The sequence below is a fragment of the Procambarus clarkii genome, chromosome 22 (genome assembly GCF_040958095.1).
Source record: "Procambarus clarkii isolate CNS0578487 chromosome 22, FALCON_Pclarkii_2.0, whole genome shotgun sequence".
Taxonomy (NCBI): domain Eukaryota; kingdom Metazoa; phylum Arthropoda; class Malacostraca; order Decapoda; family Cambaridae; genus Procambarus; species Procambarus clarkii.
Genome location: NC_091171.1, coordinates 16,241,492 through 16,253,856, shown reverse-complemented (window position 1 = coordinate 16,253,856; position 12,365 = coordinate 16,241,492). Strand labels below are relative to the sequence as shown.

The 12,365-nt window shown below is 48.5% G+C and overlaps 1 protein-coding gene across 1 annotated transcript; it reads left to right on the top strand.

Moving 5' to 3' along the window:
- Positions 1-100: 100 nt before the first annotated feature.
- Positions 101-12,157, top strand: LOC138367421 (putative per-hexamer repeat protein 5). The gene is made up of 3 exons (XM_069329070.1): positions 101-782; positions 1,713-2,111; positions 11,805-12,157. Exons 1-3 carry the CDS (start codon positions 101-103, stop codon positions 12,155-12,157), a joined length of 1,434 nt encoding a protein of 477 aa, XP_069185171.1.
- The last annotated feature ends 208 nt before the right edge of the window (positions 12,158-12,365 follow it).

The following is a 12,365-nucleotide window of genomic DNA, read 5'->3' as shown; positions in this document are numbered from 1 at the left end:
CTGACCGAGTTAAGTCAGGTTTGATTATATTTGTTGGTTTTAACTCAAAAAATGTCAAATAAAATGTAATGGAACGGAAAATATATAATTTCATAAAAAGATGAGTTTGAAAGATTTCAGAAACTGCATCACTTTTTTTGTTGTTATTAATGTTACTGGTGATGTTGCTGCTACTGGTGATGTTGCTGCTACTGGTGATGTTGCTGCTACTGGTGATGTTGCTGCTACTGGTGATGTTGCTGCTACTGGTGATGTTACTGCTACTGGTGATGTTGCTGCTACTGGTGATGTTGCTGCTACTGGTGATGTTACTGCTATTGGTGGTGTTGCTGCTACTGGTGATGTTTCTGCTATTGGTGATGTTGCTGCTACTGGTGATGTTGCTGCTACTGGTGATGTTGCTGCTACTGGTGATGTTGCTGCTATTGGTGATGTTGCTGCTACTGGTGATGTTGCTGTTACTGGTGATGTTGCTGGTGATGTTGCTGTTACTGGTGATGTTACTGCTATTGGTGGTGTTGCTGCTACTGGTGATGTTACTGCTACTGGTGATGTTGCTGCTACTGGTGATGTTGCTGCTACTGGTGATGTTGCTGCTACTGGTGATGTTGCTGTTACTGATGATGTTACTGCTACTGGTGATGTTGCTGCTACTGGTGATGTTGCTGCTACTGGTGATGTTGCTGCTACTGGTGATGTTGCTGCTACTGGTGATGTTACTGCTATTGGTGGTGTTGCTGCTACTGGTGATGTTACTGCTACTGGTGATGTTGCTGCTACTGGTGATGTTGCTGCTACTGGTGATGTTGCTGCTACTGGTGATGTTGCTGTTACTGGTGATGTTGCTGCTACTGGTGATGTTGCTGCTACTGGTGATGTTACTGCTACTGGTGATGTTGCTGCTACTGGTGATGTTGCTGCTACTGGTGATGTTGCTGCTACTGGTGATGTTGCTGCTACTGGTGATGTTGCTGCTACTGGTGATGTTGCTGCTACTGGTGATGTTGCTGTTACTGGTGATGTTGCTGGTGATGTTGCTGTTACTGGTGATGTTGCTGCTACTGGTGATGTTGCTGTTACTGATGATGTTACTGCTACTGGTGATGTTGCTGTTACTGGTGATGTTGCTGGTGATGTTGCTGTTACTGGTGATGTTGCTGTTACTGGTGATGTTGCTGTTACTGGTGATGTTGCTGCTACTGGTGATGTTGCTGTTACTGATGATGTTACTGCTACTGGTGATGTTGCTGTTACTGGTGATGTTGCTGGTGATGTTGCTGTTACTGGTGATGTTGCTGTTACTGGTGATGTTGCTGTTACTGGTGATGTTGCTGTTACTGGTGATGTTGCTGCTACTGGTGATGTTGCTGTTACTGGTGATGTTGCTGCTACTGATGATGTTGCTGTTACTGGTGATGTTGCTGTTACTGGTGATGTTGCTGCTACTGGTGATGTTGCTGTTACTGATGATGTTACTGCTACTGGTGATGTTGCTGTTACTGGTGATGTTGCTGCTACTGGTGATGTTGCTGCTACTGGTGATGTTGCTGCTACTGGTGATGTTGCTGCTGCTGGTGATGTTGCTGCTACTGGTGATGTTGCTGCTACTGGTGATGTTGCTGCTACTGGTGATGTTGCTGCTACTGGTGATGTTGCTGCTGTTGGTGATGTTGCTGCTACTGGTGATGTTGCTGCTACTGGTGATGTTACAGCTACTGGTGATGTTGCTGCTACTGGTGATGTTGCTGCTGCTGGTGATGTTACTGCTACTGGTGATGTTAGTACTGGTGATGTTGGTACTGGTGATGTTGCTGCTACTGGTGATGTTGCTGCTACTGGTGATATTGCTTCTACTGGTGATGTTGGTATTGGTGATGTTGCTGCTACTGGTGATGTTGGTGTTGGTGATGTTGCTGCTACTGGTGATGTTGGTACTGGTGATGTTGCTGCTACTGGTGATGTTACTGCTACTGGTGATATTGCTGCTACTGGTGATGTTGCTGCTACTGGTGATGTTGCTGCTACTGATGTTACTGGTGATGTTGCTGCTACTGGTGATGTTACTGGTGATGTTGCTGCTACTGGTGATGTTGCTGCTACTGATGTTACTGGTGATGTTGCTGCTACTGGTGATGTTACTGGTGATGTTGCTGCTACTGGTGATGTTACTGGTGATGTTGCTGTTACTGGTGATGTTGCTGTTACTGGTGATGTTACTGCTACTGGTGATGTTACTGTTACTGGTGATGTTGCTGCTACTGGTGATGTTGCTGCTACTGGTGATGTTACTGCTACTGGTGATGTTGCTGCTACTGGTGATGATGTTGGTGATGTTGCTGCTACTGGTGATGTTACTGGAGATGTTGCTGCTACTGGTGATGTTACTGGTGGTGATGCTGCTACTGGTGATGTTACTGGTGATGGTGATGTTGCTGCTACTGGTGATGTTGCTGGAGATGTTGCTGCTACTGGTGATGTTACTGGTGATGTTGCTGCTACTGGTGATGTTGCTGGAGATGTTGCTGTTACTGGTGATGTTACTGGTGATGTTGCTGCTACTGGTGATGTTGCTGGAGATGTTGCTGCTACTGGTGATGTTACTGATGTTGCTGCTACTGGTGATTCGACTAGTGGATGTTGCTGCTACTGGTGATGTTGCTGCTACTGGTGATGTTGCTGCTACTGATGTTACTGGTGATGTTGCTGCTACTGGTGATGTTACTGATGTTGCTGCTACTGGTGATGTTGCTGCTACTGATGTTACTGGTGATGTTGCTGCTACTGGTGATGTTACTGGTGATGTTGCTGCTACTGGTGATGTTACTGGTGATGTTGCTGTTACTGGTGATGTTGCTGTTACTGGTGATGTTGCTGTTACTGGTGATGTTACTGCTACTGGTGATGTTACTGCTACTGGTGATGTTGCTGCTACTGGTGATGTTGCTGCTACTGGTGATGTTGCTGCTACTGGTGATGTTGTTGGTGATGTTGCTGCTACTGGTGATGTTACTGGAGATGTTGCTGCTACTGGTGATGTTACTGGTGGTGATGCTGCTACTGGTGATGTTACTGGTGATGGTGATGTTGCTGCTACTGGTGATGTTGCTGGAGATGTTGCTGCTACTGGTGATGTTACTGGTGATGTTGCTGCTACTGGTGATGTTGCTGCTACTGGTGATGTTGCTGCTACTGGTGATGTTGCTGGAGATGTTGCTGTTACTGGTGATGTTACTGGTGATGTTGCTGCTACTGATGATGTTGCTGGAGATGTTGCTGTTACTGGTGATGTTGCTGCTACTGGTGATGTTGCTGGAGATGTTGCTGCTACTGGTGATGTTACTGATGATGTTGCTGCTACTGGTGATTCGACTAGTGGATGTTGCTGCTACTGGTGATGTTGCTGCTACTGGTGATGTATATGCGCTAGCGGATGTTGCTGCGACTGTCGGACGGTGATGTTAATGCTAATTTTGATGTTACCGGTGATGCCACTACTGCTGATGTTACTCTCATGCAACTGTTGCCGTTATTGTTGATGTAAATTTTGCTCCTGCAATTTAGGCTGCTGCCGCCGCTGCCGTTATTGTCCCTTAACTTACCGTTGTTGCTGATGTGTTGGACGGTGGCTGGGCCCGCTCCTGGCGCCGGGGTCGTGGCGACAAGCACCCAAAACAGGATCTTGTCGCCACAAGCAGTTGAGTTTCTCCGGAGCTCCGTTACCTCTAGATAACCCTCCCCCCCCCCCCACTACCTGGTTATGCTGTCAACCTCGGCCAGTTTAACGCATGTCAAGCCCACTGTAAACACAACAACAGTGGACATCTTCGAGAGAAAGCTAGATCATTTCCTTCAGGGAGTGCCGGACCAACCGGGCTGTGGTGGGTATGTGGGCCTGCGGGTCGCTCCAAGCAACAGCCTGGTGGACCAAACTTTCACAAGTCAAGCCTGGCCTCGGGCTGGGCTAGGGGAGTAGAAGACCTCCCAGAACCCCATCAACCAGGTATCAAACGGGTAAACACCTACTGGCGGCACGAGTTTACCTGGAGGTGATAATTAAGTCGACCGTGTGTGTACATATGTGGGCATGTGGGGGGCCTGACAGTTTACCAGAGTTTACAGTGACAATTTCAAAACACTCCTGATAGTTGTTGAACCATGGCAACCTATCACCGTAGACTGTCAGTAGTTAACGTGCTGACCTCCACTCAAATACCTAGCGGCATTACAACTAGCTACCAGTACATTGTACGTCCTCCCCACCATCCCCCACTCCCCCGTCCCCTCGCTCCCACCATCCCTAACTCCACCGTTCCCTCGTCCTCCCCACCATCCTCCACTCTTGTCCACTCGTCCTCCCCACCATCCTCCACTCTTGTCCACTCGTCCCCCCCACCATCCTCCACTCTTGTCCACTCGTCCTCCCCACCATTCCCCACTCCCTCATCCTATGCATTCCCAAATGATCTGATGTTCCCATCACTGAAATATAAGAAAAACAGTTTAAAAAACGAAATGAATTTGTTTTTAAATACAAAAATAAACTATATACTCACGAAATGAACAGTATGGTAAACAACACAGCTTAATTCAATGCAATGTCATACAAAATAATTAAATCAAAATGAAAATAAATCGAAATCTATGAAAATTAAATTTTTCAGTGCAATCAGAAACATTGAAATGGAATCGTAACATATTTAGTACAACGTGTGTTGGTCTTACATGCAACAGATGGCGCTGTTTTTAAAAATAAGCATGTTTTTACCTCGCGTAGGTGTGGCATCTATATAGTAGGTATATAAAAACACGCGCGTACTCGAATGGAACGTTGTGTCAAAATTTCAAAGCAATCTGTGAAGAAATTTGGAGATTACAGCGTGTGTTGCTCTTTCGTCCAACAGATGGCGCTAACTAAAAAAGAAAAGCATGTTTTTTCCTGTCACAGGTGAGGCATGTATATACCAGGGATATAAAAACACGCGCCTATTCGAATGCAACATTGTGTCAAAATTTCAAAGCAATCGGTAAAGAGGTTTCGAAGATTTCCCTCACATGAAAAAAATGACATGAAAAACACCACTTTTCAAAAAGCATGTTTTTTTCCCATCACAGACGTGGCATCTATATAGTAGGTATATAAAAACCCGCTCGGCTGCGAATGGAACGTTGTGTGGAAATTTCCAAGCAATCGGTGAAGAACTTTCGGAGATTAGCGATTTTAAACAAAGGAACATTTCCATTTTTATTTATATAGAAGATAATAACAATTTATCTGATTAAATGAAGAAAATAGTACATAGAGGAAAGGGTATTGTACCTTGGTACATACTTGGGTATGGGACACTATTCCATACATGACCTGGGTATGGGGCCACCATTCCCTACATGACCTGGGTATGGGGGCACCATTTCCTACATGACCTGGGTATGGGGGCACCATACCATACATGACCTGGGTATGGGGGCACCATTCCATACATGACCTGGGTATGGGGGCACCATTCCCTACATGACCTGGGTATGGGGGCACCATTTCCTACATGACCTGGGTATGGGGGGCACCATACCATACATGACCTGGGTATGGGGCACCATTCCCTACATGACCTGGGTATGGGGGCACCATTTCCTACATGACCTGGGTATGGGGGGCACCATACCATACATGACCTGGGTATGGGGCACCATACCATACATGACCTGGGTATGGGGCACCATTCCCTACGTGACCTGGGTATGGGGGGCACCATACCATACACGACCTGGGTATGGGGCACCATACCATACATGACCTGGGTATGGGGCACCATTCCCTACATGACCTGGGTATGGGGGGCACCATACCATACACGACCTGGGTATGGGGCACCATACCATACATGACCTGGGTATGGGGGCACCATACCATACATGACCTGGGTATGGGGGCACCATACCATACATGACCTGGGTATGGGGGCACCATACCATACATGACCTGGGTATGGGGGCACCATACCATACATGACCTGGGTATGGGGGCACCACCATACCATACATGACCTGGGTATGGGGGCACCACCATACCATACATGACCTGGGTATGGGGGCACCACCATACCATACATGACCTGGGTATGGGCCACCATTCCATACATGACCTGGGTATGGGGCCACCATACCATACATGACCTGGGTATGGGGCCACCATACCATACATGACCTGGGTATGGGCCACCATACCATACATGACCTAGGTATGGGGCACCATACCATACATGACCTGGGTATGGTGGCACCATACCATACATGACCTGGGTATGGGGGTACCATACCATACATGACCTGGGTATGGGGGTACCATACCATACATGACCTGGATATTGGGGCACCATACCATACATGACCTGGGTATGGGGGCACCATTTCATACATGACCTGAGTATGGGCCGGGCACCATACCATACATGACCTGGGTATGGGGGCACCATACCATACATGACCTAGGTATGGGGCACCATACCATACATGACCTAGGTATGGGGCACCATACCATACATGACCTGGGTATGGGGGTACCATACCATACATGACCTGGGTATGGGGGCACCATACCATACAGTAGAGTGTCACGGGTCTATCCCTAAACCTTCCGTTATCATCAGCAAATTAAATTAGTGTTGTTAAACCCATTCTCATCATGACACTGTACTTGGATATCAATAAAATTTCTGACACCTGAAGATCAGAAAATTTACCATTGGTAATTAAGAGTCATGGGCGTGGAAGGTGTGTGCACTCACTTATTTGTGCCTGCAGGGTCGAGCTCCAGTTCTTGAACCCCAATTTTGTAGCGGTGTGTTGTGTAATGCAATGACTCCTGTCCTTTTTCTCTAACACACACATGCTTTTAAAGTTAAGAATGGAGTTAGCCTCTACAACCTGCTCCTTTAGGTCATTTCCATATACCCCTCACGCTAAAACAGAACTTGCTAACATCTCTGTGACGCCTCTGAGTCTCTAGCTTCCATCCGTGTCCCCTTGTTCTATTGTTATTCATTGTGAACGTTTCCTCTTACCACCCGATCGATCCCCTCTAAGTATTCTATACGTCTATATCATATAAAATATACATACGTATTTTATACGTTTGTGTGCGTGTGTGTACTCACCTAGTTGTGCTTGCGGGGGGTTGAGCTCTGGCTCTTTGGTCCCGCCTCTCAACCGTCAATCAACTGGTGTACAGATTCCTGAGCCTACTGGACTCTCTCATATCTACACTTAAGCTGTGTATGGAGTCAGCCTGCACCACATCACTTCCTAATGCATTCCATTTGTATACGTATACTATTTGCATAATACCAAGAGGCCTGGTCGACGACCGGGCCGCGGGGACGCTAAGCCCCGGAAGCACCTCAAGGTAAGGTACTCTGACACTGAAAAAATTCTTTCTAATGTCTCTATGGCTCATTTGGGCACTCAATTTCCACCTGTGTCCCCTAGTGCGTGTGCTCCTGGTGTCAAATAGCCTGGCTTTATCTTCCCTATCAATTCCTCTGAGAATCTTATATGTGGTGATCATGTCCCCCCTAACTCTTCTGTATCCCAGTGACGTGAGGTTTCATTCCCGTAGTCTCTCCTCGTAGCTCATACCCCTCCGTTTGAGTACTAGTCTGGTGGCAGACCTTTGGACCTTTTCCAGTTTAGTCTTATGCTTGACTAGATATGAACTCCATGCTGGAGCCGCATACTCCAGGATTGGTCTGACATATGTGGTATACAAAGTTCTGAATGAATCCTTACACAAGTGTCTAAAGGCCGTCCTTATGTTGGCCAACCTGGCATATGCTGCTGATGTTATCCTCTTGATATGAGCTTCAGGGGACAGTTATAGCGTGATATCAACCCCCAGGTCTTTCTCTCTTTCTGACTCATGAAGTATTTCATTTCCCAAATGATACCTTGTATCTGGTCTCATGCTCCCTACACCTATCTTCATTACATTACATTTGCTCGGGTTAAACTCTAACAACCACTTGTTCGACCATTCCTGCAGCTTGTCCAGGTCACCTTGAAGCCTCAAGCTGTCCTCCTCTGTCTTAATCCTTCTCATAATTTTGGCGTCGTCGTTGTGTGTGTGTGTGTGTGTATGTGTGTGTGTGTGTGTGTATGTGTGTATGTACTCACCTAATTGTACTCACCTAATTGTGCTTGCGGGGGTTGAGCTCTGGCTCTTTGGTCCCGCCTCTCAACCGTCAATCAACTGGTGTACAGATTCCTGAGCCTATTGGGCTCTATCATATCTACATTTGAAACTGTGAATGGAGTCAGCCTCCACCACATCACTTCCTAATGCATTCCATTTGCTAACTACTCTGACACTGAAAAAGTTCTTTCTAACGTCTCTGTGGCTCATTTGGGTACTCAGCTTCCACCTGTGTACCACTCAGCCACTCAGCTTCCACCTCAGGATATGTGTGTATGTGTGTGTGTGTGTTTGTGTGTGTGTGTGTTTGTGTGTGTGTGTGTGTGTGTGTGTGTGTGTGTGTGTGTGTGTGTGTGTGTGTGTGTGTGTGTGTGTGTGTGGACATGCCCCCAGTGTGATGTACGAGGAGTCTGGAGCACACAGAGATGCTGCCGACGGCGGGGAGGTCCAGATGAACAAGCTTCCAACACTTGAACGTTCAACACGCAGCATCTGTGAGACCTGATAATAATGACTTATTCTTCTACAGAACATCTTTACATGTACAGTTGCTACCGACGTCTCTCCTGTTCGGTAATGTTATACGGACTCTGCAGTAATCGAAGATCTTCAGAATTTGTCACACGTAGACAATTAAAATAGGCTTCGGTATTCTCTTAAATACTAACCATCCTTAAGATTGAAATGTCTTTTCTCTGTAGAGTGGAGGAGGCCTGTAGGCTCAGGTAGGCCTGTAGGCTCAGGGAGGCCTGTAGGCTCAGGTAGGCCTGTAGGCTCAGGGAGGCCTGTAGGCTCAGGCCTGTAGGCTCAGGGAGGCCTGTAGGCTCAGGGAGGCCTGTAGGCTCAGGCAGGCCTGTAGGCTCAGGGAGGCCTGTAGGCTCAGGGAGGCCTGTAGGCTCAGGGAGGCCTGTAGGCTCAGGTAGGCCTGTAGGCTCAGGGAGGCCTGTAGGCTCAGGGACGCCTGTAGGCTCAGGGACGCCTGTAGGCTCAGGGAGGCCTGTAGACTCAGGCCTGTAGGCTCAGGGAGGCCTGTGGGCTCAGGGAGTCCTGTAGGCTCAGGGAGGCCTGTAGGCTCAGGGAGGCCTGTAGGCTCAGGGAGGCCTGTAGGCTCAGGGAGGCCTGTAGGCTCAGGGAGGCCTGTAGGCTCAGGGAGGCCTGTAGGCTCAGGGAGGCCTGTAGGCTCAGGGAGGCCTGTAGGCTCAGGGAGGCCTGTAGACTACACCAACGACTAACCTTCAACATCAGAATAAACATAAATAAATCTGCAGAAGACATATTTTTCCAGGCCAAGCGGGTAAACTGTCTCCCAAAGTACGGTGCACAGTGTTACCGTAGTCAAGTTTGTCGTTGAACAAGAAACTTTGAACAGTGATAGAGTTGGACTCCCTCCCCGCCCCCCCCCCCTCGTCGCTTGACAGGTGACGCCGGAACAGTCAGGAAGACATCTGTATCGACAAAATTAATATGCAATTTGGCCTAATAGTAGTAACGTAGATGTGTGGGGGAAGAGGGGAGGGTGTCTCCTGGGGCCGTGATCCCCCTATTGTCTGTGACCTCGGCTTGCCGCCCCGCGCCCCGCCGGCTCCCCAACTCCTGTGAGAAGAACAATTTGAGATGACGGATGAGAGAGCAGATTGAGAGGGGTGGGGGGGGGGGTAATTTTCATAGTTAACAAGATGGGCTAATTTGACTTTGAGAGGTGTGCTCGTCTAGGATATAATCGACTGTGATGATGGGCATTGTGTAAGAGCCGCCCCGCTGACCCTGATGGAGGCTTTGTTTATAAATTATGAGAAGAGTATTTGAGGACTTAGTGTGTAAGGCTGACGCCTTGCCACGGGAGTTAATGGTGGCTCTTTGACCTGATTAATTATAATTATTGACCTTTTTGTTCTAAATTACATGTGTGTTTATTGATATGATTTGATCAAGTCTTTGTATAATGTAGCCAGCAGAGTGACGAGGCTCTGCTGGCTTGTGTAGTGTGTGGTAACACTGGAGGCCTCGACACTGTGTCTAGGGGAAGGTGTAGGGGAGGAGGGGCAGGGCTGAGGGGCAGGGGAGGAGGGGCAGGGCTGAGGGGCAGGGGAGGAGGGGCAGGGAAGGAGGGGCAGGGGAGGAGGGGCAGGGCTGGACCCGCCAAACACACACCGAAACTACGACGTTGGTACAACGTTCGAATATGATTTAACCCCTCCTAACCAGTTATAACAACCAATATAGCAAGTTGTAACAACGTTCAAATACGTCATAAACACCTTAAGCCAAGATGTAACAACTTTATTACAAGTTGTAACAAGCGGAAAATAGAGACAGTTTCGGTTTGTGTTTCCAGGGGAGGGGCAGGGCTGGAGGGGCAGGGCTGGAGGGGCAGGGCTGGAGGGCCAGGGCTGGAGGGGCAGGGGACGAGGGGCAGGGACGAGGGGCAGGGACCTCTCAGGATACCTTTTGTTGGCTTCGTAACGGGTACACTGACTCCTGGAAGTTGGTGGAGGAGTGTACCTGTGTGAGTGTACCTGTGTGTACTGTGTGAGTGTACCTGTGTGTACTGTGTGTGAGTGTACCTGTGTATACTGTGAGTGTACCTGTGTGAGTGTACCTGTGTGTACTGTGTGAGTGTACCTGTGTGTACTGTGTGTGAGTGTACCTGTGTATACTGTGAGTGTACCTCTGTGTACTCTATGAGTGTACCTTTAAGTTTACCGGAAGACTGTCGCTCGGGGATATTCTTAATCACGCCAAGTACCGGCAGGCATCAGTAAGACTTTTTACAATAACATGTGAACATTATTCAAAATAACATTTATACAAAAGTGGACAGGGAAGTGCACTTGAGTTTACATACACCCACACGAGGAAGTAAGGGTTAGGTGGAGCGGTTTACCTGGCCCGCACCAATGACGGGCGGAGTACCTATATACTTAATACGGTCCTGTCTGGCTGAAATTGGTGTTGTCTAGACTGGAAGGAATGAGGTCTCCACCCTCCACGTCAAACCAGGTGGCTGAACTCTGGCCACATGTAACCACCACCTCGTCCCCGTGATCAATACAGCTGTAGTTGTCCGCAAGGGATGTAACCCTACAAAACTTGATGTATTTTCCTTGGGATTTCGTTAGGTTGAGCAGTGAGGGTAAGTCCACCTTACCTGAGGAGTCCCAGGCCTCTCCAGAGCTACCTGAGAGGAAGGTTCTTTAAGTGTGTAGTAAAGCATTACAATTTATACATATGTTCACAGGGACGAAGCCCCTAGCTGGGGTAATGATATACAGGTTGAAAGCCAAGCGATGGTTCAGCCGTAGTTGCCCTTGACGTGGGTTCATCTTCTGCACACTGAAGCCACAATGAGTGCAACATGGAGAAGCAGAGCTAAGATAGGGCCTCGTTGTACACTCCAGATGAACTAATTTGCATCAGAGTTGATTGGGTCATCTTCTGTAAATTGCCGTGCGAGCCGGTGTCTGCCACGGAATATATATAGGTATCGTTAAAGAGTTTATAATGTAACAATCAAGAGATGTTAAAATAATGATGAGATTGACGAGGGTAGACTATGTATGCGGTCCCTTGATTGTTGTGTTACTTGTCTGTGTCAGCTGACTGTTGTGTGTGTGCTCAGGTGTGACCTCTTGTGTGCTGTCGTCAGGCTCAGCCAGTCACGAGGCCACGGGCCTGGCCAGTCACGAGGCCACTGGCCTGGCCAGTCACGAGGCCACTGGCCTGGCCAGTCACGAGGCCACGGACCTGGCCAGTCACGAGGCCACTGGCCTGGCCAGTCACGAGGCCACTGGCCTGGCCAGTCACGAGGCCACTGGCCTGGCCAGTCACGAGGCCACGGGCCTGGCCAGTCACGAGGCCACTGGCCTGGCCAGTCACGAGGCCTCTGGCCTGGCCAGTCACGAGGCCTCTGGCCTGGCCAGTCACGAGGCCACGGGCCTGGCCAGTCACGAGGCCACGGGCCTGGCCTCGTGATTGGCCAGGCCCGTGGCATTACAAATCATAACTTGAGGGAGTTGATACAGTGGCAGCATACCTTACCTGCTGCACTCAGCCCGCGGGCGCGTGCAGTCTGCAGATAGTGAAGTTGGAACAATGAATATGTCTTCTTCTCAAGATGAATGCTTAAGTTTGTTCTTGAATAATAAATAATTACAGTACGTCCATAACTGTCGGATAAGCC